Source organism: Podarcis bocagei (genome assembly GCF_964188305.1).
Source record: "Podarcis bocagei genome assembly, chromosome: 4".
In the NCBI taxonomy this organism is placed as follows: domain Eukaryota; kingdom Metazoa; phylum Chordata; class Lepidosauria; order Squamata; family Lacertidae; genus Podarcis; species Podarcis bocagei.
The window spans coordinates 52,507,588-52,530,573 of record NC_138128.1 but is presented as its reverse complement, the minus strand read 5'-3'; the positions used below and the strand labels follow the sequence as shown (position 1 = coordinate 52,530,573).

Below are 22,986 nucleotides of genomic sequence, written 5' to 3'. Positions count from 1 at the left end.
GGCTATAGAGCATCCTGTTTACTTTGCTTTTTTGACCTTAAGACATCTAAGAAAGAGAGGAAATGAGCTATTTGTTTTGTGCTCAGTTGCTTAATGTTCTGTGTTAAAAGGGATTTTATATTTGGATCGTAGGAAAGTCTTAATTATATATATTTAATGAGAAAATGAGAGTACTCTGCACTATTCTTCTAGCAACAAATAAAAATAATATGCAGATGTACATAAGGAAGCTTCTTACTATATGTCTTGGAAAGTGCTTTGTCTATTTTTCTGGCCTCTGTGGGTTTGGAGACCTCTCAAGATATCATCGTAACAATCCATCAATCCAGGGGTTCACAGTGGGTACCTGGCAACACCTTATTAGCTTATTTGCTGGTGACATTGCCATCATCAAGGCCCAAAAGCTGCTCTTCCAGAGGTAATTAAAACTATAAATTATTGTTGAGTGGTGTTTGGTTTCTTTATAAACTATAACAAATCAGAGACCTTGTTTTGGAATGTGAACTTGCAGACTCAACCAAATATTAGATGATCCACCAAACTTGTTCTACCTCTTTGCAATGTTTTGGGGTTCTGATTCCTAGGAATCTGAACAAATTGCTTCATTTAAAGTAGCCTACTCCCACCCCCAAACATATTGTAGAGGACTTGAAGGCTTGGCAGGCTTTGATTTTTTTCTATTCTGGGGAGGGTGGCTACTGTAAAAATGGTAGCACAGACCAGAATCTTGTTTCTATTTCAAGTCCTGTCGATTTCACATAATACCCTTACCTCTTGGCAACTTCTTATTTTTTGCTGCAAAATTGAATCCAGCCAGGGAGGCTGGGAAGTCCTTTATTTACCAACATATTTTGATGCCCTTCAGCTATGGCAAATCGTTCTGATGATTTTAGCAGATCTAGCAACATCTTGGGTTGCACTGGATGCACAAGATTCCCCTTCTCTCCCTCTAATTGTGATCCCCTTTTTGCTCCCAAAGAGGTCAATATGGAAGTCTTTATTACACTATAGATATGTGGAACAGAATGTGTAAGAAACTAGCCTGCATACCCTCATCCTTAATCCCCCTTCCTTATATACCACAATTTCAGGCTCAAAATAAATTAACAGTATCTACTATTCTTTCCAAAGTGGGACTGCATCGCCTGCAAGACTGTTATGAGAACAACATGCCAGTTACAGAATCACAACTCTCGGAATACTTGAAAGATTCAGGAGTAGATCAGCTATGTATCAATCAGATTGGCATCATCTTGAAATATCCCATTGTACATGGTGTAGCCACTAGAGCCCTGGAACCTTAGGAACATCTGGCTGTGGCAAGCACCCCAAAAGGCAGGGTCTTTCCACTTACTGCTTTGAAATCAGTGTGGGAGATGAACCCTATAGGCGAACTGAAAAATTCTCAGTGGCTTAAGATCTGGTCCACTTATCCCTTTAGGTCCATGTCTGCTAACATTAGGGAGAGGTTCAATGCTGGTTTTTAACTCTGGTCTGACTAGCTCATACTGTAAGATCTGGTTCCCCCTTATGCTGGCTGGGTTGTAAGGTACGAGGAACATATTTGCATATGTGGTGGAACTGTAATTATGTACACAAATTCTGTAAGTAGGTTCCAATGGAGATAGGTAGTATTGTTGGCAAACAGGTCACCTTGGATGCTAAGCTATGTCTCTCATCTATTTTTGATGGTGACAATGCCGACCTTACTGCTCAACAGTAAATTCTATATCTGTAGGTTGCTGCTCATCCAGTGATCTCTCTCTCTCTTTTTAAAGATATTTATTAAAGTTTCCAATTTTTTGCAAACAAAAGAAAAAACAAACATAAAAATATTAAAAACACTTAAATTTCACACCTTATTTTCTTATAACTTATTTCCCCGACCTCATACCTCCCCTTCTTGTATACCCAGTTTGAGTTGTTTGTACAGCAAATCCTTATCTCAACATCTTAGATTATTATAGCTTTAAGTTCTTACTTACAAAAAGAAAGTCGCTTTATCATAGTTACAGCTTGAAACCACTTAATTTCAATCCAGCATCATTCAACATTCCTTAATTTTATAATATTTTTGTAAATAGTCCTTCAATTTTTTCCAATCTTCTTCTGCCGACTCTTCTCCCTGGTCCCGGATTCTGCCAGTCATTTCTGCAAGTCCCATACAGTCAATCAGCTTCATCTGCCATTCTTCCAAAGTGGGTAGGTCTTCTGTCTTTCATCCAGTGATCTCTCAAGGGTGGAAGGATGCATCTTGTTATTCTGTGGTATAAGAAAGTCATAGTCATTGCCATTTCTGAAAAACTGACTCAAAAAAAATACTTTGCTTCTGCTTGGGAGTCGTTTGTGATTTATATGACCAAACAATCTCACGGTTGGCACAGTCCCACTAAATAAGTTTCTTTGGCAACATTCATGAACATTTGGTATGGTTGGTAGAAATATGAACTTTGCATTGCACCATGAAATATATTTCATGTCATTCATTCTTTTTAAGCTTTCTATGATTATTATTTTATTATCTTGTAAATTTATTCTTCCTGTTTTTAAGTACAGATAGGATGAACCTATGTAATCATCAGCTTGTCAAAATCAGCCCTTTGGAATGTTCTATATTAGGGCCACTTAGGCTGTGATGTTTTCATTATATGTGATATTTTATATGTATATATTTTAATTCATAGAATCAAAGAACTGCAGTGACCCCAAGTCCAACCCCTGCAATGCAGGAATATTGACTAAAGCATTTAAGACAGATGGCTATCCAATATCTGGTTAAAAACCTCCAATGAAGGAGAGTCCAAATAATTCTACTAATACTTTATAGATAGATATACCCCAATTTGGCACCAGGGTTCCTGAAGTGGAACAGGCAGCCTTAAGTCCACATTTGAATTACAGGTGCCATTTTGAATCAAGATGGTGTACCAAAATGTAACTTTGCCCAATTTGGCAGGACAGTTCCAAACTGCATTGATTGGGATGCCTCTAAAGATACTGTCATTCCAGTTTTACATGACACTTCCAAAGATCAAGGACTAGGTTTTGGTATATGGTTGGAAACCATTGGACATGCTCCTCCTGTCTTTTTCTCAATGAAGGTCATCCATAAGGGTAACCAAGGCTGATTTCAGGCCCATACTGTGGTCTGTGCCCAGATTGGAAAGGATCTAAATAATCAGTGTGTCAGATACGTTTATATTTTAATCAGTTACTGTGAGATAAATGTTTAATCACAACACCTATCATAGATGTGTTTCAGACAGGCAGAGTGATAACAGGTTTTATTAGGAAAGATGTTTTAAGCTGGCATTTGAAGGAAGAAGAAAAAGATAATATCACATAGGTTTTCTGGGAGAGAGTCCCATATCACATGTAAGGCAATGTCTTAAATATATATGCAGTAACCCCTGTTATCTAGTAACACTCCAGAAGAGCCTTTAAGTGTAAACAAGTACAATGTCCATCAGTTCTGTGAAAGATCAATTAATTGCAATGAGTACAATCTGCTTCTGTCGCCTAGAAGTCATACTGTCTGAAGAAAAGCCATGGACTTTGTCCCTTCATAGGGTAGAAAGCAGGAAAAGCTTTTTACGTTTTTTTCATCATATCTGGTAACAGGAGGGTGGGTGGAGATGGCGCAGCTATATGACTTGCCCAGTAGCAGATCTTTCAGGAGTCCCAAATCAAGACATTTTGCTTATAGTAAACCCCACTGACTAGTCATGGCAAAGGACAGGCCAAGTTTTCAGTGTGCAGTTAAGCTTTTTGTTGATTAATCAGTTGAATGCTGCAGCTTGATCATTTGGCTTTCAATATGCCACTTGAACCCAGCTACCCACTGACTTTTCAAGTACTGGAAGCAAAATACTCTTATACTTTACATTTCCCAGCATGGATATAGGACTGTGAAACAACTCCGATGAGTGGGGATTGGGTGTGGCATGCAGCATAAACCTTACCTCTGGGAGTGGTAGTGCAAAGTGTTACTGCCTTGTGTGTTTGTACAGACATAGTTCATTAGAACATAGGTTTTCAACCTTTTTGAGCCCACAGCGCCCTTGACCAACTACATTCTTTCTGCAGCACCCCTGTGGGGCTCAGGAGCCCAGTTCTGTCACCCCTTGCCTGCAGAGCTGGCAGTCTCTCACCCTTTTCGAACATGCTCTTTTGTGGAGTGTTCCCTCAGCCTCCTCTCCTATCCTTGCGAGTCCTCTGGGCAGCCACTGCTGCGGCCCCTGGTCTCTGAGCTGCCCCACCCCCACTCACCCTCAAAGAGAAGTGCCTCCTCACACTGCCCCACAGAAATCTGGGACTTGTCTGTCCATTCCCAACAGCAAGGGCTGGCAGACGGACTGGCTGGCCTCCCTCCCTTGCTTGCTTGCTTACTCTGAGGCCGTCTCAGCTCCTGGCAACCAGACCCCCTGGCCAGCCCCAGAGGTACCATTCACCTACAAGTCTACAGCTGTGCAAGATTTTGGGAGGCAGAGATGTGAGAGGACATCAAAGGAGGGGGGGGAAGGAAAGAGGGACAGAGGCCATGGCACACTGGTTGGAAACCACCACATTAGAAATATTTGGTGAAAGAGTTAAATCCCGAAGTATCTAACTTGCCCTTTTTTTAGGTTTTATGACTCAATCTATGCTGATACTCATCTGTTTATCTTTGGTAGTTGTTGAAAGCGATCAAGGTTATTACAGAAAAAAAAAATGTTTTATGACTCAAAACTATTTTACTCTTACGTTTTCTTCCCAGATTCTTGGTGGAAAGATGGATGAGCAATTACAAGAAGAGCAAAGTCCTCTGAATCCGGTCAACCTTTCAAAGACTGATGACGTATCTTCCAGCTCATCAGCTGTTGAAGAAGCAGAGAAAACACTGGGAATTCAGGATAGTCTACAGACTGCAGACACTGGAGGTGAAAAAAGCCCTTTGAGCATAGATAATAAACAATTGACACTGGATCCCAGTTCAACATCTCTTGATGCAAGTGGAAATGGGGATGTTGTTGATGCACAGCTTACACCAGACGTTAATGGAGATGGAGGTGGAGATTGTTGTGCTAAACCATTTGAAATGCAGACAAAAGAGGACTGTTTACCTATGGGAGACTGTAAAGGACAAGTTTCTAAAACTGATGACACAGATCGATCCCTGGTACACCTATTGCATGACGATATGAAAGGGCCTCACGGGGTCTGCTCAGAAAGCCCTTATGACACAGATTGTACTAAGAGTCTTATCTCAACTATTCAGAACGCTTCTTCTCAGGAAGCTTTGTTAGAAGAAATAGAGTCTGAACTACTATCGACGGGTTTGTTGAAAGACCATAAACTTCCAAATGGGGTGTGCAAGAGTGAAGCTACGTTGGCTGTACTTGAAAAATGCATGCAAGATAAATATCTGCAGCAAGAACACACAATAAAGAAGTGAGTACTGGGCGAACGTCCGCACATAGATCTTTAAACATGAATGTTATCCGTTATGTATTGTGGAGTTACAGCTGTGTGCTGTGTAACTATAGCGATGTCTTTGTGGCTAAATGGTCAGCTTGGGCAAACAACATTGCTTGCAGGAGCATTTTCAGTTTTCAATAGGCAGAGAGATTAATTCATACATAAACTCATCAGTCCATAAAGTGACCATATGGTTTCCAAAGCGTACGTTAGGTAAGGCAATCACATGCCAAAATTCATGTAACTGTGTGTCAAGTGTTCTGTGGGGTTTTAGATTTCTGGGGTTTTTTTTATACTCTCCTTCAGTTGATGGATTCAGACATGGTGTGTTTGAAACTGAGTAGCTTCAAAAACAGTTTGGGGTTCGGTGTGCGGGTCTTCTGCTTAATGGATAAGAGTAAATTCTAATGCCTTTGAGGACCCAACTATTGGTTACTGTATGTTAGTCCAACAGCCCCTTTCCATTGCAAAACACTCTACAGAGAGGTACTTTGCAGTGAGGATGGGGGGGACAGAATGCTAAACCTCTTTCCCGTGAGGTGTTTCCTTATTCTCACTGCCACAACTGGATTCTACAACCATGTTTGTAGTACATTTAAAACTAGAACATTGATGGGCAGGAAAAAAACCAACCTGGCAGGAACTATCTTCTTTCCTTGGTTTTCTTTTAACTGTGTTTCATTCAGGTTAAACTAAATTTATCTCATTGCAGTTTACCTCTGTCCCCAGCTTGTATCCAAGGATCACTTTGCTGCTTGGACAAGGCAGGGTACATCAGGTTCCAAACCACTCTACCCACTGCAGTTCCTCATGCCCCCTGAAAAGCAGCTCTGTGGGGTTGGGGGGGGGGCCTTCTGGAATACTATGGGATATTGTGCAGAGGGCTCCAGTAGATAGGGGTTGTGGCAAAAATCGGATGCCCCTGCTATGCCCAAATGGTAGTGGGTTCCACTACTGGCAAAGCCACTATTGAAGACAGCCGCTGGTACTTTAATATTAGAGGAAGACTGCAGTCATTCGTAGTAGCTTATTTGCTACCTCATTTGAATTATTTTTAGCGAGGGTTTGAAACAGGCCTGCAGTGATGTAGGGTTAAACACACCAGTTGCTTCTTAGTACAGCAATTTTTAGAACTTATCGACTAGGCATATGATGTAGCACAGCTTCTTGCATGCAGACGTCACTGAAATCCATAGTATTTGTGCATGTTTTAATGTAGTTACCAAAGAAAAGACAAATATGGTGACTAATAATGCAGGTCAGGAGGATAAGCGGAACTTTTGGCCTTGGACAACAACATTATTATTTTTTTGTCAGAGCTTGGAAGCCTGAGGTGTTCTCCAACAGCCTTTGAGAAGCTGTGTAGGACCCTCCTTCCTTTGAGTCTTCTTCCAGGCTTGAAGCCTTACATCACAGAGTAACTGAAGCAAGAAGAGAGAACGAACAATTAATTGAATGTGTTGCTACTGAACAAGGTTATCTAATAACATGAAATAATCAGAAGCACATTAAAGTGCACTAGAACACATAATGTCACTAGAATCTTCTGATGAAGGAAGAAATGGATGCCACAGAAACTTAAAAGGGAGACCAAAATCAAATAAATTATCTATCTCTTCTGCTCTTCTGGTCCATGTCTCTCATCCCTATGCAGTGGCCTGACAGCTGGCAGGGCAGATTTCCATGTCACACTGACGTATGTATGGGCCTCTGTGTATGAGGATGTGTATTTTGTAATGTGATAATGGCCATGCCAGTCTGTCCAAATATATATTTTGCTCACTTGCACATGTAAAAATATGCTGATGTCACCATCCTAACACTTTACCTTATTTATAGGAAACTAACTGTGTATATGGAAAATAGTAAGGGCAGTAGGTTTAATTTTTTTCTTGGCAAAGAAATAGCAACCCAATACTCTTTTTAATCTCTCTCTCTCTCTCTCTCTCTCTCTCTCTCTCTCTCTCTCTCTCTCTCTCTCTCTCTCTTTTAAAGCTGCTTCTGGGGCAAGGTAGAGTATCCTGCCCCAGTGAGTAAGCTATACTCTTGCTTGTGAATTGTTTATCAGCAAAGACCTTCCCAGAGCATGTCTGCGATTTCAAAGAGACTTTCCTGCCATGACAGGATGATGTGTGAAAAACTTCCAAACAGCTGTGTTTTTTAAGTTCTTAAAAATATTGATTTTATACATAAGCTATCACTGGATCTTGCAGTTACAGGAAATGTCCTCTGCTGTGAGTCTAAACCAACCAAACTCTGTGATGTAATAACTTCCCAATCTTGCAGGAAACATGCTTACTGTATGTTTTAGGTAAATTTTATTTGGTCCACTTTGAACTGAAGTAAACTTCCGTTTCCAAAAGAAACAGAATTTCACTGAGAATCAAAGGTGGCCCTTGGGCAGTCTAATTTCAGTAGGCTGGTGCTGGAGTTCAGCAGTCTTTGGTTTTTTTAAACTATGGCTAAAGAACTAGGAATAGGCCACAGGATTTTGTGCTCCCCTCCCATACATAGCCTCCTCCTTCTACCACCAATCTTGAGGTAACCCTGCCCTGTTCCTTGTTGTAATACATGCACTGATGTTTCTTCTTGGGCTGCTTAACCCATCCTTTTTTACCAAGACATTTAGTGGTTACTGTGCTAAGGACAATCCTATGGGACATGGCTACTTAAGAAATGAGTTCCTTTGTGTTCAGTGGGGTGACTCCCAGGTAAGTGAGTCTAGGATTGCAGCATTAATGTCAGTGTCCATACAATAACAAATGATGGTAAAAGGCAGTAAGGTGAGTGGAGAATGAGAGGAAGTTGTACAGTGGTACCTCGGGCTACGCATCCCTCTGGATACGTAATCTTCGGGTTGCGAATCTTCGCCTCGCATGCGTGCGCAGAAGGGTGCCTCCGGTTACAGACTTTTCAGGATACAGCCGGGCCTCCAGAATGGATGCCGTCCGTAACCAGTGGTACCACTGTAATTCCAAAATCATGGCTAAGCAACCACTACCATTAGATCTGTCCCACTAAGGAAACCTTTATTTATTTCTTTAGTTCAACAATGTCTATATCATTTAACACCATAGTTTCTAAGGACACAGTGAGGTTACAAAAGAGGTAGAGATGATAAAATCAGCTAACATTACCCATCAAATCAGAAAAGCTTATTTAAAATGCCTGCTGAATATGTTTCTTTTTTTAAGGGAGAGGGCTTATGATCTCAGCTGGGAGGGAGTTTCACAAAACTGGGAACCTTGCCAGAAACTATTCTGACTAGATCCTTTGAAGAATTATTCCTTATCAGCCTGCGTGCAAAAATCACCTACTTCTTGTTGGTTTCCAACGCCCATCATCCCTGACAATTGGCCACGTTGGCTGAGATGGATGGGAATCTCGGACCAACAATATCTGGAGGCCACAGGTTTCCCACCTCTGACTTATGTGCTTCTGGGATACAAATTGGCTGTGATTCAGAACTTTTGTGCTGTGAATTGTGCAGTAGTTTGGAGTTGGCAATAATTCAGAACTGTTTCACATGAACGTTCTGGGCTTCACTTGCCTTTGTTGAACCAGTGCCGAATTTGTTGTGCCAGTTCAGGATTATTTGTGTGATGTGCTACAGGCAAACCAGCTTTTCTTTTCTCCCTAGGCAGCCTTGGACCTTCTGACCACATCTTTAATTTAATTATGTTGTTTCATCCATGAGACTATAAAAAAAAACCCTGGCCTGTCGCTGTTTGAGGTCTTGTTGGGAGGTTGCTGTTGGCCATTTGCAAATTTTCTAAAGGGCACCTTGAACAGAGTTGAATAAGTTTGGGCAACTTTTGGCCAGGGTATTATTAAAGCTGCCAGGGTTGTAAATCTTTTGAGATTTTGATTTGGCTGTAGTGTTCGAAGGCATGAAGCCAGCAAATTAAACACATGCCTATTCTTTCTCTTTGTGGCTTTATTACCTAGACAACAGTGAAGTGCTTTGTATGCTCTAAATGTGCAGTTTGATCTGAAATACTACTCAGTTTCTTTCTTTTAATTCAAACTTTCAGACCAAAGTATCATAGGAGTCTTTGTGATTTGTTTTGTTAAACAAATGAGATTCTTGTATTTTGAGGATTGCTCCTGTGGCTCCAGCTCACTGGAGATTTTGCGTGTGTGTGTCCAGTTGTGCACTCAAAGTGCTCTACTAATATATGAGCAGCACACCTAAGCATTTTGTGCTTTTAAAAAGAACTATCCTTCATTGAATTTGTCTCTCAGTAACTGTTAGCTAAATGGAGACAAACAGTGGGAAGTCTGTTACATTTGTGCCCTGCTTATAAGCTTCCCAATAGAGATCTGGTTGGTCACTACTGAGAACAGGATGTTGGGTTAAATAGGTTAGCGGGCCAGTTCAGCAGGGACTCCTCTAATGTTATATTCTTACTGCACTGCAGAGGATTCAACTATATGACCCTCAGTCCTTTCCAACTGCACAATTCTTTTATTCTATGTTTCCCTCTGAAGCAAATGTCGGACTTTATTTATGCTTTCTTTAAGCCACATGGAAGCAGTTTAAAACTACCCCTGGTCATCAGCTGCTGTAACGTTTAAGAGCACCTTGCCATGTGGCCATCTCAAGTGGTGTCGTGTGATAGGTGATTGTTACATGGAAAAGCATCCAAATCTTTCTTGTAAAATGTGGAAACAGTTGTAAAATGGATGGGGCAGAAGTGGTAGAAGTCTAGTCAATTTGGGGTGTGTGTGTAATGGTGAGGGAGGACCTGAGGCCCAAGAAGGTGGCCTCTGCCTCAGCCTGAGAGCAGGGGGGTTAAGAAGCCCTTGAGAAAATTTTGGGTCTGTGGCAATCCAGGGTTTGGCAATGTAGTTATCTTTTCGTCATACACACTGGGCTCTGCTTCATCGGATATTCTTTTAATTATTTCATTGGACAGATTGATTAAAGAAAACAAAAAGCACCAGGAACTAATTTTGGGCATTTGTTCAGAAAAGGACGACTTGAAAGACGAATTGAAGAAAAGAACAGAAACTGAAAAACAGCACCTTGGCATTATTAAACAGGTATGGAGTTTTAGGCATATTCATGCCTTGTTCAAGATATTTCACTTGTATTTCTATTTGTACTTTCAGATACTTGGTTCAGTGTTCGTATTTCTTCATATACCTGTTGACTCAGAAGTGTCCCACGGAGTTCAATGAGTCCCAACTCTAGGCTGTGTATAGGAAGGTTGCTGCCTGAATTGCCTTGAACTTTTGTTTGGCAGCAAATATTTAGTGTTAGAGTGTTTTCATGGGAAATAGTATATCTTTTATTTGCACTGAGATGTACATGGAAGCCCCTGGGGCAATATTTTGATTCTCTTTTTAATAGAGCATCATATTGCATTATATGTCACTGTTTAGTTTCCCATGCTTACCAGAAGTAAAAGTGTGTTAAACTCAGCCTTGTAAACAAGGCTACAAAATTACTACCCTACCAGATGTTTTGTGTTTTTTAACTGCTAGACTCTGGGAGCTGTCAAAGGAGGGACCATCTCTCTAGCAGCCTGTAGGATTTCTGTGTTTGGGAAGAGGGATGGAGTGCTTTGTCCCTTAGATATCAGATCGCTCCTTATTGCCTGTGGATACCAGATGAATACTTAAGACCACAGCTGTGCTGAAATTATTGTCAGAACTTGGAACCATGATCACTGGAACCATGATGGTGATGGCAATATGGTTTGATTTGCAGTACCAGCACCACATGATGCATATTGCTGCTTTAGGTTGTCAAGATCTTTTGCAAACTGCTCCCAAAGTATAAATGCAATGACATTTTTAAAAACCTCTACTCAAGTTGCAAATTTTGCAGATCACTTTTTTGGCTCATGGCCGAAATACATAATGTTCTCTTTGCAGTTAGAGGCCAGAATAGAGGATCTCCAAAAAGAAGTTAAAGCTGCTAAAGATAAACTGCTATCCCAAGATGCTGCTGCGAAAAATGCCATACAACAACTGCACAAAGAGATGGCTTTTCGTACAGATCAGGTGACTCTTTTTTTTTAAGTTCTTGTTGTGCTTTCTGTAGGAACGTGAAGGATGATATAGGCACTGTATGCATTAAATATCTTCAAGTATTTAGTTGAAAGCTAAACATATTTTGGCTGGTGCTGATGACTGTACAGTGGAACCTCGGGTTGCAGATGTAATTCGTGACGGAGGCACGTCTGCAGCATTCGCATCCTGAAGTGCCACGTCTGCGCCGACGCCAGTGCAAATTCGGCACTTCTGTGCATGCGCAAAACGTGATTTAGCGCTTCTGCACATGCGCGAGCGGCGAAAGCCGGAAGTAACCCGTTCTGGTATTTCCGGGTTTCTCGCAGTCCGTAACCCGAAAACACGAAACCTGAAGTGTCTGTAACATGAGGTATGACTGTAGATGGATGTCAAGTCACTCATATAATCTCCGTTCTGAAATTTGCAGTTGCTGAAGATGTGTCCAGAACACATCCTCTGAGACAAGCTTTGGTTGTTGCAGCCATAGGTTATAATGTTATAAGGATAAAAGTTGGGGGTAGAGAGAACCTTGAAGGCAAGGTGAGATATATTACCATCCCATGTGTGCATAGTAATAAGACACCTTCTGTTAAAACCAATATGGTGAGACAGTATTCAGCATTCCATTACTACTGGTGTTCTATTACAGTGGACACTCGGGTTGTGAATGTGATTGGTGCGGGAAGCATGTTCACAACCTGCAGCGATGCATCTGCGCAGGTCGTGATTTGGCGCTTCGGCGCAAAGTGTGATTTAGCACTTCTGCGCATGCGCCAAAACCCGGAAGTAACCCGTTCCAGTACTTCCAGGTTTCCCGTGGTCCGTAACCCGAAATTGCACAACCCGAAGCATCTGTAACCTGAGGTATGACTGTACTGTTATCCAGACAGACAGAGTAATTATGTTTTCACAGTTACCAATACAATCATACCTCTTGTTACGTTTGCTTCAGGTTGCGCGATTTCAGGTTGCGTCCCGCGGCGACCCGGAAGTACCGGAAATGGTTACTTCCGGGTTTCGTCGCTCGTGCAGATGCACAAAATGACATCACACGCATGCGCAGAAGCGGCGAATCGCAACCCTCAGACACGGGTTGCATTCTGCTCATGTTGTGAATGGGGCTCCAGAACGGATCCCGTTCGCAATCAGAGATACCACTGTACAGCATAGTGTTGAGGCTGAAAGAGTGACGACTCTTATGCTGTAGGGCGCAATCTGAATCCATTGTACTCATTTTACATGGATAGAAATGGTGGGGTGGGGGGAGTGGCAGAATAAGAAAGGGGATGGTCCTACCCATTGGTCTTCTACAGATTACTCCTGGAAAATGTTCCCCACAACAAAAAGAGAGCTTCTCATCCCTGCTCTAAAGGTTATTAAAATGGCATAACCCCATTGCTCTGAAATGGTCAAGAAAGGGCAAGACACAAATGTGATAAAGGTTACAAAATACTATTTACTTATTTATCTGTATATTCTTGTTCCCTGTTATTTCCCCCTTTTTTTCTTCATTCCATTTATTTAATTTATTTTTAGACTGCAAGCTGCTTTGACCAGCAACACATTTATTTTATCTGTTCTGGCTTTGAAAGGTTCGGATTAAAAGTCATTAAAAGTCCTAGGCTGAGTCATATTTCCATTTTCTTCTTCCACCTCCTTTCCAACATTTCATTGGAAGCTAGGCATTCTTCAGTCATGAATTTAGATCACATTGCTTCAGTTGCAGTGATTTTGTATTCTTATTATCTTGACGAATGGAGAGGGGAGGCATATATTCACTCTCATTACCTAAAGTAAACTTGTAGTGTTTGATATTCTAAGGCAAACAAGAAATGTGAAGAAGCCCGCCAAGAAAAAGAAGCCATGGTAATGAAATACGTTCGAGGAGAGAAGGAGTCCCTAGACCTCCGAAAGGAAAAAGAAATACTTGAAAGAAAATTGAGAGATGCAAATAAAGAAATTGAAAAGCAAACTAACAAAATAAAGCAGCTTTCCCAGGAGAAAGGACGTTTGCACCAGCTCTTTGAAACCAAGGTATATCCACTTCATGTTGAGTTTCTTTTGTATTCCTGCGGCTTACCTTGAATTCCAGAAATGGGATTAAAATGCTGAAATGACTTGGCATCTCTTTCAAGTGAATGGGAAATAGAATATATTGAGTCAGATGAAGTTGAGAATAGAAAGGGGGCTGATTTGAATACAGTGGCAAAAAGCTACACTCCTATAGACCTTAATCCCAAATCAGGGTGTTGTATGGTGCATGATCAAATAAATATGTGGCATCTTTGTTTCTTCTTTTTTTGGGGGGGGGGGGAGATGAAGGTCTCCTTGTCTAGAAAACTTAACTACCTACAATGAAGATGCCCAATGTATATTTATATGTTGCATGTAAAAATTAAGGTTGCACTTTTGGGTTTCTAGCATAAATTTTTTAATATAGGTCCCCAACCCCCAAATAATTATTTTCTTATATGTTTTTTACTTGCATATACTGACTATTGAGCTTCCCTGAAAGTGAACTCTAAGACAGAGGTGAACTGCTGACCCACACGGCTAATCTGGTCCACCAGTCCTTCTTTACCGGACTTTCACAGACCTTGGCTCAGTTGACTGCTTCTTGCAATTGACAGCAGCTGGTTTAACCCTCTCTCTGTCTAGCCCAGTGCTGCGATGGGGATGGAAAATCTCATGCACTGCACTTCTCTGCTGATCTGCCCTGCCTCCATTACTCGATAATTTTTCCAGGAAAAATAGTCCCATTAGAGTTCCGGACTGGACAAGTGGACCCTGGAAGGTTTGGGGGGGATTTTGCACTGCTTTCTCGCTTCAGAGAATGATTTCAATACTATGAAGATTTTGCTGCCCCCACATGGTGATATTGATATTTTCTTTGACACTGGATTTCCTGGAAACTGTGTAATCATGTCTAAGGCATTTTTGTACATTAAAATGCTTCTGTCTTATTATAAAGCAGTTGAAGAATGCAAAACCTACATTTGGCAGAATGTTTTTCCCCCCAGTACAGATATTGTGTTGCTTTTTCTTTCTCTTTTCCTCCAAATTGCATGTATTTACAATGCCAAATGAGGAAACAAATGACCTCTAAAGCTAGATGATATTAAGGAAGAGAAGGAGGAAGGATGAGGGGAAAGACAAGGAAGGTAGAGGAGGAAAAGATGAAGTGAGAAGTTGGGGCAGGGCAAACACAGGATTTGAAGAGCTCTCAAGAATTCAGATGTGATACCTTATTATACATATGTGTTGCCATAATATATGACACGAAGCATTGCATTATCAATAGTCACATTAGATTGAAAACAGAAGTTCAAAGACGTTTCCAGAGATGAGACCTTTTCAGCGTGACTGTCATAGTTCAGTGACAGGCAAGCAGAATTCCCTGAAGACAAGAAGACTACAAATACATTTTGTTCCACTTCAGTGAAATCATTGTGTGCATGCTTAACTCCCCACTGCTTGCAGAAAGGTCGCATGTATTTCCGCCGCTCTGGGCCTATCCATTTAAAAGGCTTCATTTCAAACCTAATAATGTAAAATTATTCTTTTCAAGGAAGCTGAAGCCACCAGAATGTCAAGAGAAATAGAGAAATTAAAAGAAGAAATGAACTCTCATGTGATCAAAGTAAAATGGGCCCAAAACAAATTGAAGGCTGAAATGGATTTACACAAGGTAGGTGTGCTAATGTTATAGAGGGACATTTTCACTGCAGCTCCTATGTCTCTTTGTAAAGCATGTGGTGCAAGGTTTGATTGGCTGTTGCTGTGAATGTAGGACAAGTTGATTAACACAATGGGAGCGTAACTGGAATGAGAGTGGGGGTTTTTTAATGGTGCTATTCAGTGTCTGCATGTAATCGGAGCAATGAAAGTTGGAAAATGGGTAAAAGGTTGAGAACTGGCATGAAATGAAAACCTATAAACTTAGCAGTGTAGTTCTGCTGTAATTCTGCGCAGGAGATCTTCTCTTCTGGATCAGACAAGTTACCGGTGAAAGATTTTTGGGTTGCACTAAACACTTCATTAGTGACACGGGTGGCACTGTGGTCTAAACCACAGAGCCTAAGGCTTGCTGATCGGAAGGTTAGCGGTTCGAATCCCCATGACGGGGTGAGCTTCCGTTGTTCGGTCCCAGCTCCTGCAAACTTAGCAGTTCAAAAGCACGTCAAAGTGCAAGTAGATAAATAGGTACCGCTCTGGCGGGAAGGTAAATGGCATTTCCGTGCGCTGATCTGGTTTCACCAGAAGCAGCTTAGTCATGCTGGCCACATGACCCGGAAAAACTCTGCGGACAAACATCGGCTCCCTTGGCTACTAAAGTGAGAGGAGTGCCGCAACCCCAGAGTCGTTTGCGACTAGACTTAATTGTCAGGGGTCCTTTACCATTACCTTTTTAAACACTTCACTTGGTGGGGATGGACAAGTAGGCATTTCTTAGTATTGTGAGGCTAAAAAATGTTTCAGATTCATAGTGACCCAATAGTCAAGAATTTAACACATCAAATAGTTTCACACAGACTGCTCTTGGATAATAATAGGATCTTCAGCCAGTGTCTGCCGGTTAATAAATATAATGTTCAACAACCATATCTTAGGTATGGGGTGGTGGTGTTGTGATGTTCAGATATGCCCTTGGTTGCTTAAGGAAAGCAGTGAAGGCTGCCACCCCATCCTGTCCACATTTGTTCAGACACTGGTCCTTCTGATGTCACTGAAGTTTACTCTCAAAATAGGTATAAATGAGATTACAATCTAAGCCTTTATGTTCATTCGTTTCCAAAGAATTTAGCTTTATTTATTTTTCTATTGGATTTTTAATTTCGTCCTCTGCTGCTGGCATTAAGCAGGAATTTTCTCATTTCCATGCAGTCCTGAACTTACTGTCGTTGTTCTACATACAGTGGTACCTTGGGTTAAGTACTTAATTCGTTCTGGAGGTTCGTTCTTAACCTGAAACTGTTCTTAGCCTGAAGCACCACTTTAGCTAATGGGGCCTCCCGCTGCCGCCGCGCCGCCGGAGCACAATTACTGTTCTCATCCTGAAGCAAAGTTCTTAACCTGAGGTACTATTTCTGGGTTAGCAGAGTCTGTAACCTGAAGCGTATGTAACCTGAGGTACCACTGTACTTATTTAATGGTAGCTAACCATTGTTTATCGGTTTTCCAGGACACCAAAGATCGGCTTAAAGAGGCAACTGCAAAAGTCACTCAAGCGAAAGAGGAAGCTGAGCAAATACGAAAGAACTGCCAAGAAATCATAAAAACATATCAAGTGGGTATAATGTTGCATGAAGCAAAATTAAGATGTTGAACTTGCATATAGGTTTTCTTTTCTTGCATGTCCCACACTCGCCTCTAGCCCTGTAGCTGAAATGATACAATTCTTTCCCAAAACCTATCTGATCTAATGTCATTTCTAAATTAATTAATTGTCCTGGCACAGGGAAATCCAGATACGTTGCTTGCTATTTCATCTTACTCTAGCCATGTGTTCTGATCTTCTGCACTATCGCATCCAATAGAAAGATCTTTCTATTCTGCTGAGTGTACATAATATTATAGTTATTTTTTAGCCACCATACAACCTAGAGGTACTGACCTAAGGTGTAGTGAACACCTGTGTGTGGTAAGGCTAGGGACCAAGGATACTAATTAAATTATGCTCAAGACTCCTTAAGTGGCATGCCATAGCCACCACCCAGCTTTTCTCAGGGCTGAGTTTCCTCTTCTCAGGTGAGAAATCTTCAGTCCAAGTCTAATGGAGGGCACTGGTTCTAATCTTTCTATATGACAGAACAAATGCAACATCTAGAAATAGTATAACCTTTTTGCTTTCACATCTAGAGAATGCAGGTTTCAATATCCACACACACTTAGATTTCAAAAACACAAGTTCTGATCAGGTGATCTCATAACTCTCCTGCCTGCAATAAGCATGTCCTTGCTTATTCTTGGGAGACTGAGGGGTGACATTACACAAAGAAAGAGAATCTGTTGAGTGGCAATAACATCTGATGTCATTCCTCTGCCTCCTTATTATCCTTGGGGATATTGATTGCAGGAGAGAGCCATTCTGTATCTTGACCACGCATATGCTTTCCCTGTGTAATATCTGAATGGGGGAGCATATGCATGTCCCTCGTGGCAAATTGCACATAGTCCACACACATCTGGTATCTTATGTTTGTTGTTTCAGAGTGATTGTCTCTCCCTTTTGCATGTTACCCACAGTTCTAAAAGCAGTGATCTGTTTCCAAGCTTGACTTAGAAGAAAATAAGCTCATAGTGTTTGGACTTTAAGTCTGGGATAGATGATTGTAACATAACTTGTACAATAAATAAGGTCTTTTCAGTTTATGAATTGGCATGTGAAGATTTAATAGTGCTCATTCCCTCGCCTTAGGAGTCTGAAGAAATTAAATCAAATGAGTTGGATGTAAAACTCCGACTTACAAAAGGAGAGCTGGAAAAACACTTGCAGGAGAAGTCTGACCATCTAGAGGTAAAATATATTACTCGCTTCAGTGGTTGCATTTTAATGAGGGTTAAGACTCGTACTGGGGGGGAAAGAGTATAGTGGTGGGTCCAAATCGTAATTGCTGTGTAGATTGAAGTGGACAGGATTGGATCCCATTTTCCTCCATGTTGTATGCAGAATTGTCATTTTTCTCTTTCAAAGGTACATCATGCCAAAATAAAAGAACTTGAAGATGTGAAGCGAACTTTTAAAGAGGGTATGGATGAGCTACGAACTCTAAGGACAAAGGTGAGAGAGAAGAATTCCTTGTAGCCAAAAGAATGAAAGCAAAGGGAAGGAAAACTAACTATTATTTACCTGGCTAGTTTGACTAGATAGATCAGTGCAAATTTGACTTCCAGGGACCTGATGGTTCTGTACGATATATAATGGCATTGTACTAGCAGTAAGTCCAAGAACTAAAATAATGGGGCACAACCACTTCATCTCTTGTTTCCTGCATTGCTTGTTACAGAGGTTGAAAAGAGGTATTTCATGTGCCCTTCTAAAGTAAGAAGTATTGAACTTGGCAAGAAGTTCAGAGGATTTGGGCCAAACATAGTCTCTCAAAAAAATTATTGCAGCAGGCATTTCTCTGGTGCCACCATCCTTTTCCTGACCTTGACGTTTTCCTTCTGGAGTTGACATGGTAGCTGTGAGAAGATTTAATTCCCCAAGCAAAGGAAAGAGTTCCTGAATGGCTAAGAGAGCTGCTTCAGGGCCATGATCAGCTCTTTCGACTTTGAATTCAAGTACTGTCACTGAAATGGCTCCAGTGCTACCACAAAATTTATTTTTTGTACAACAGACAGATAGGGCCAGGAGGGAGAAGGGAAGTGGAGATAGGTATCATATTTGGAGTCTCATTTGATTAATTCCATAAGGATATATGATGTGCATTATTTGCTGATTTATGTCGTGATAAAATGTAAAAATTTTAGTTTTCAATTGTTGTTCTGAAAAAGTAATAAATGGCATCATCTGTCAGTAGAGCCTTCAAACTCCCCTAAAATCAGGTAGGAAACCTGTCTGTTGCTAATTTCCATTAGAGAGCCACCAATTCACAAGATGTTAAAATGTAATACATTTGCATTTCACTATATCTCCTAAGCATTTAGGATGCAGGGCTATATCTGTGTCCCCCCCCCCCTGCAAAGTTTAGGAGGAGGGGGAACTTACTGCTTTATATTAAAAGCTGGTTACGATTCTGCTGAGTTCAGGCAGGTGGTGGTTCTTTTTTCTTTCCTTGCCATACTTTCCACACACTTTGTTAAAATGGCCTATCCGATTACGGTAACTGTAACTAACAATGCCTGGCGATCGGGTGGCTTTTTCTCTTCACTTTAAAACCCCAAACCCTGAAAATGACAAGTAATTATACTTTTGTCAGAGCACTTTCCCAAACAGATCATGTCCCTTCTTGTAAACAGATAGGTAGGGAAAGAATTATTTAAATGAAGAAGTCGATGACAAAAGCAAGATTAGGATGGGGGAGAAATAGGTTAAGTTTCAGGTACCTTGTGTCTGTGCAAGTTAAATGAAACAAAATCTTAATGTTTATACAACACAGTTTCAAAAAATATATAACAAGGGGACGTACACAATAAATACAAAATGCTACAATATGATCAATAAAGTTTGGCTGGTAAAAAGAAATCACATTTGAAAGACCTCTGCACCTAAAAGAAGGTACCAGGTATGCTAGTGGCAAGGCGTACCACCAGACAAGGCCTGCCATGTTGATGGCTTGGTCCCTTGTCAAGGGGCATGGGGCACTACTGAAGTGTCCCATCAGAACAACTCAGTGAGTGATGTGGCACATAAGGAATCAGGTGGTCCTTAAGCCTGGTAGAAAATTAGCAACTGGTACAGCTCTCTCAGCAAAGAAGTAAAATGTTGCCAGTAATCTGCTCCTGTGAGTACTGTAGTCTGGTCTTTGCATTCTCAGATACAAGGGGAAGCACTGTGTAAAGTGTTTGTGATTCAAAAAGCTAATAAAATCTACCAGAAAGAATGAAATGCGCCATTTACTTTAACAAGTTCTGCTGTTTTTAGGTCAAGTGTCTAGAGGATGAACGATTGAGAACAGAAGATGAATTATCAAAATACAGAGAAATTATTAATCGCCAGAAGGCTGAGATTCAGAATCTGCTGGACAAAGTGAAAACCATAGATCAGCTCCAGGAGCACCACCAGAGGTAAGATAGTTACATTTTGGTTTTATACAGCAGATTTTTAAAATACATATACAGTGGTGCTCCGCAAGACGAATGCCTCGCAAGACGGAAAACTCGCTAGACGAAACAGTTTTCCGTTTTGGAGGTGCTTCGCAAAACGAATTTCCTATGGGCTTGCTTCGCAAGACGACAATGTCTTGCGAGTTCCTGCTGGTTCCCCCCCCTTTTTCTAAGCCGCTAAGCCGCTTATCAGCTGATCCGATCAGCAGATAAGCCGCTAAAAGCCGCTAATAGCGCTAATCCGTCAATGGGCTTGCTTCGCAAGACGAAAAAACCGCTAGACGAAGAGAATCACAGAACGGATTCTTTTCGTCTTGCGAGGCACCACTGTATTATACTTAAAGAGTACTGTTCTTTTAACAAATAATTGATGCTGCCACCCAACTTGTGTACAATCCAAGCAAAGTTTTGTGTGGTATAAACCTTACTGAATGATTTAACCTTGGACATGGCATATAATATTTTGTTGCTGTTTGATATTTCTAGAGTTAGCACCAACTTCAGTTCAACTTGGTATTTAATACCCTGGAAATGACTATGTCAGGGGAAGAAAGTTTTTAAAAAGAGGTAGTTTGATTTGATTTTTCAAAACTACATGTTTATGTTTAATGTTGTGTTAAAAGCATAGGATTTTAAGCTATTTTAAGAAAACTATTGGACCCTTATCCAGATTCATAGTGACTGAGTGAAAATACAAAAGTCTTCACCTGGTGATGTCTGTGGACTCTGGCTAGTCCATGATCTTAAAATGAATAAAATAGTTCAGGGGTTTTTTTTTTAAGTCATTTACTTACTATCAATGGATCTCAAAACTGTTTACATCAAAAAATCATAGTACAGCATATAGGTATACAATAAGCACAAGCTCCACATTTTTTTAAAAGCGTCTAGATATGCAATAAAGCACAATATTGATGTATGTAACAATCATATCAATATAGAATTAAAAAAGCAAAACAGAAATACCTGCATAAATTTTTTAACCCTAAATCTCAAAAATGTGCTAGTCACACAACTGCTTGCATAATCTCTCACTTTCATCAATCACGTCCACATACAGCTTAATGAGGTACAGCTTAATGAGGTTTATTTTTTTTAAGTCACATCATTTAATCAATCCCTTACGTTCAACAGCCAGTAATAATCCAGTACACTAATTATTAATAATCAAAGTAACAGCCAGCAACCAATAGTAATCAAACTCTCCACATTTCAGCTACTTCAATAAACCTAGTTCACCCATACTGAACTAACAGGTACTCTTTCCTGCCTCTCACCTGGGTGAGTGGGCAATTCGAAGGCAGGGCAGGGGACTCTCACCCTGGAAGGGGCAGTAAGAAGTATAAAACTTTTGGATAACTCCAAACAATAAAATCATAACAGATAATGGTGCTCCAACAACCCTACCATGTAACTAAGCCACATTACAATGCTGGCAACAAATGTTGCACTGTTGATAAATAATAAACACCATGCTAGTGAAAACATGACACAACATTGGGCTGGTTGTACCCACACCTTCATGGCAACCTAAAAGGTATCAATCCTCTGATAAAACTTTGAAACATCCTTTGTTCAGGGTTTTTTGGGGGGACCTTTGGCCCACCCCATGTGGCTGAACTACAACTCTCATCAGCCCAGCAAGTATGGGCAATGGTGAGGGATGATGGGAGTTGTAGTTCAGCTCAAGCTTTCCCACACCTGCCCTATATATATTATCATTTTTAGTTGCAACAAGGCGTTACTGTTACAAAACAAATTTTAATACAAATTTTAACAATAAATTTTAAAATGATTTATTTTCTGAACCCCCCCCCCAAAAAAAAAGAATCATTGTGGCATGTTGGCTAGAGTAGTGGAGCTTAGGTATGGTAAACCCAGAAACTCAAATAGTGTGCAGGTCATTGTCTTGGTCTAAATCTTTGCAGACTACTTGTGAGAATAAAAATGTGATAACTGCAAATCTGATTTAAAATAAATTATCCTATAGTTAATAGTTTAAAACACCCTTCTCCTTATTACTCCTCTCTTGATCACCGTGAATTTGTAGCTCCAGGCCTATCACATTGACTCCACTTTCTCAAGAACTTCCCCACCTCTTTCTTTCCACTTCGAGTCTCTCTCTGTTTGGCTTGTTATTAACGGTTTGCATAGGCTTATTAAAATTTCCCTTATTTTTAAAAATAAAAACCTCCATTTCTCTGCAGTTTTCTTCAATAATTAATCTGCATCCCTTCATCCTCTTCATCTCCTTGAGAAGTGCCTTGCTTTCATACCATGCAGTCTTTGACCTGGGTCCCAGTCACAATTTTTTGTCTCCCTTAGAAGAACAGTCAATTAAAATAACAGACTGTGTAATTGCTCCTTGTTTAACATCAGCAAGACTCCATTTAATTACAGTGGATTTACTTCTAGAATTCAGACTTGGAAATTACAGAACAAACTAAGTTACGGGCAACCAGAACAAAAACATCTGTGCACAATCATGTTTCCATATGGTGCGGGTGAACTAGGGCCTTGAGTATATTTTCAGCTTTCTTGGTGTTAAATGTGTTGCATACTGAATATAGGAGAGCATCATATAAATAGAGAACCACCCACACAGCCCAGGGCACTTGTAAGCAATAATTATCTGAGATGTAGCAATGTTTCAACAACTCTCAACCTCCCTTAGGATTTGTAGAACTGAGCATTTGCATTTCTTCCAATTAACATGGCAACATTGGCTTTTTCTTGGAA

The 22,986-nt window shown here is 40.6% G+C and overlaps 1 protein-coding gene across 5 annotated transcripts in view; it reads left to right on the top strand.

Annotated features, from left to right (window-relative positions):
- Window positions 1-22,986, top strand: part of CCDC186 (coiled-coil domain containing 186) — a 42,346-nt gene that overhangs the window by 8,751 nt on the left and 10,609 nt on the right. For all 5 annotated transcript variants that reach the window (XR_014007839.1, XM_081192877.1, XM_081192875.1 and 2 more), the window contains 9 exons: window positions 4,757-5,430; window positions 10,377-10,503; window positions 11,341-11,469; window positions 13,300-13,512; window positions 15,047-15,166; window positions 16,661-16,765; window positions 17,897-17,995; window positions 18,173-18,259; window positions 20,066-20,208. Coding sequence is in view for 4 of the 5 variants with exons in the window: in XM_081192877.1 (XP_081049003.1) it covers window positions 4,772-5,430; window positions 10,377-10,503; window positions 11,341-11,469; window positions 13,300-13,512; window positions 15,047-15,166; window positions 16,661-16,765; window positions 17,897-17,995; window positions 18,173-18,259; window positions 20,066-20,208 (1,682 nt within the window). In the remaining variant the exon portion in view is untranslated. The remainder of the gene's footprint in view (window positions 1-4,756; window positions 5,431-10,376; window positions 10,504-11,340; window positions 11,470-13,299; window positions 13,513-15,046; window positions 15,167-16,660; window positions 16,766-17,896; window positions 17,996-18,172; window positions 18,260-20,065; window positions 20,209-22,986) is intronic.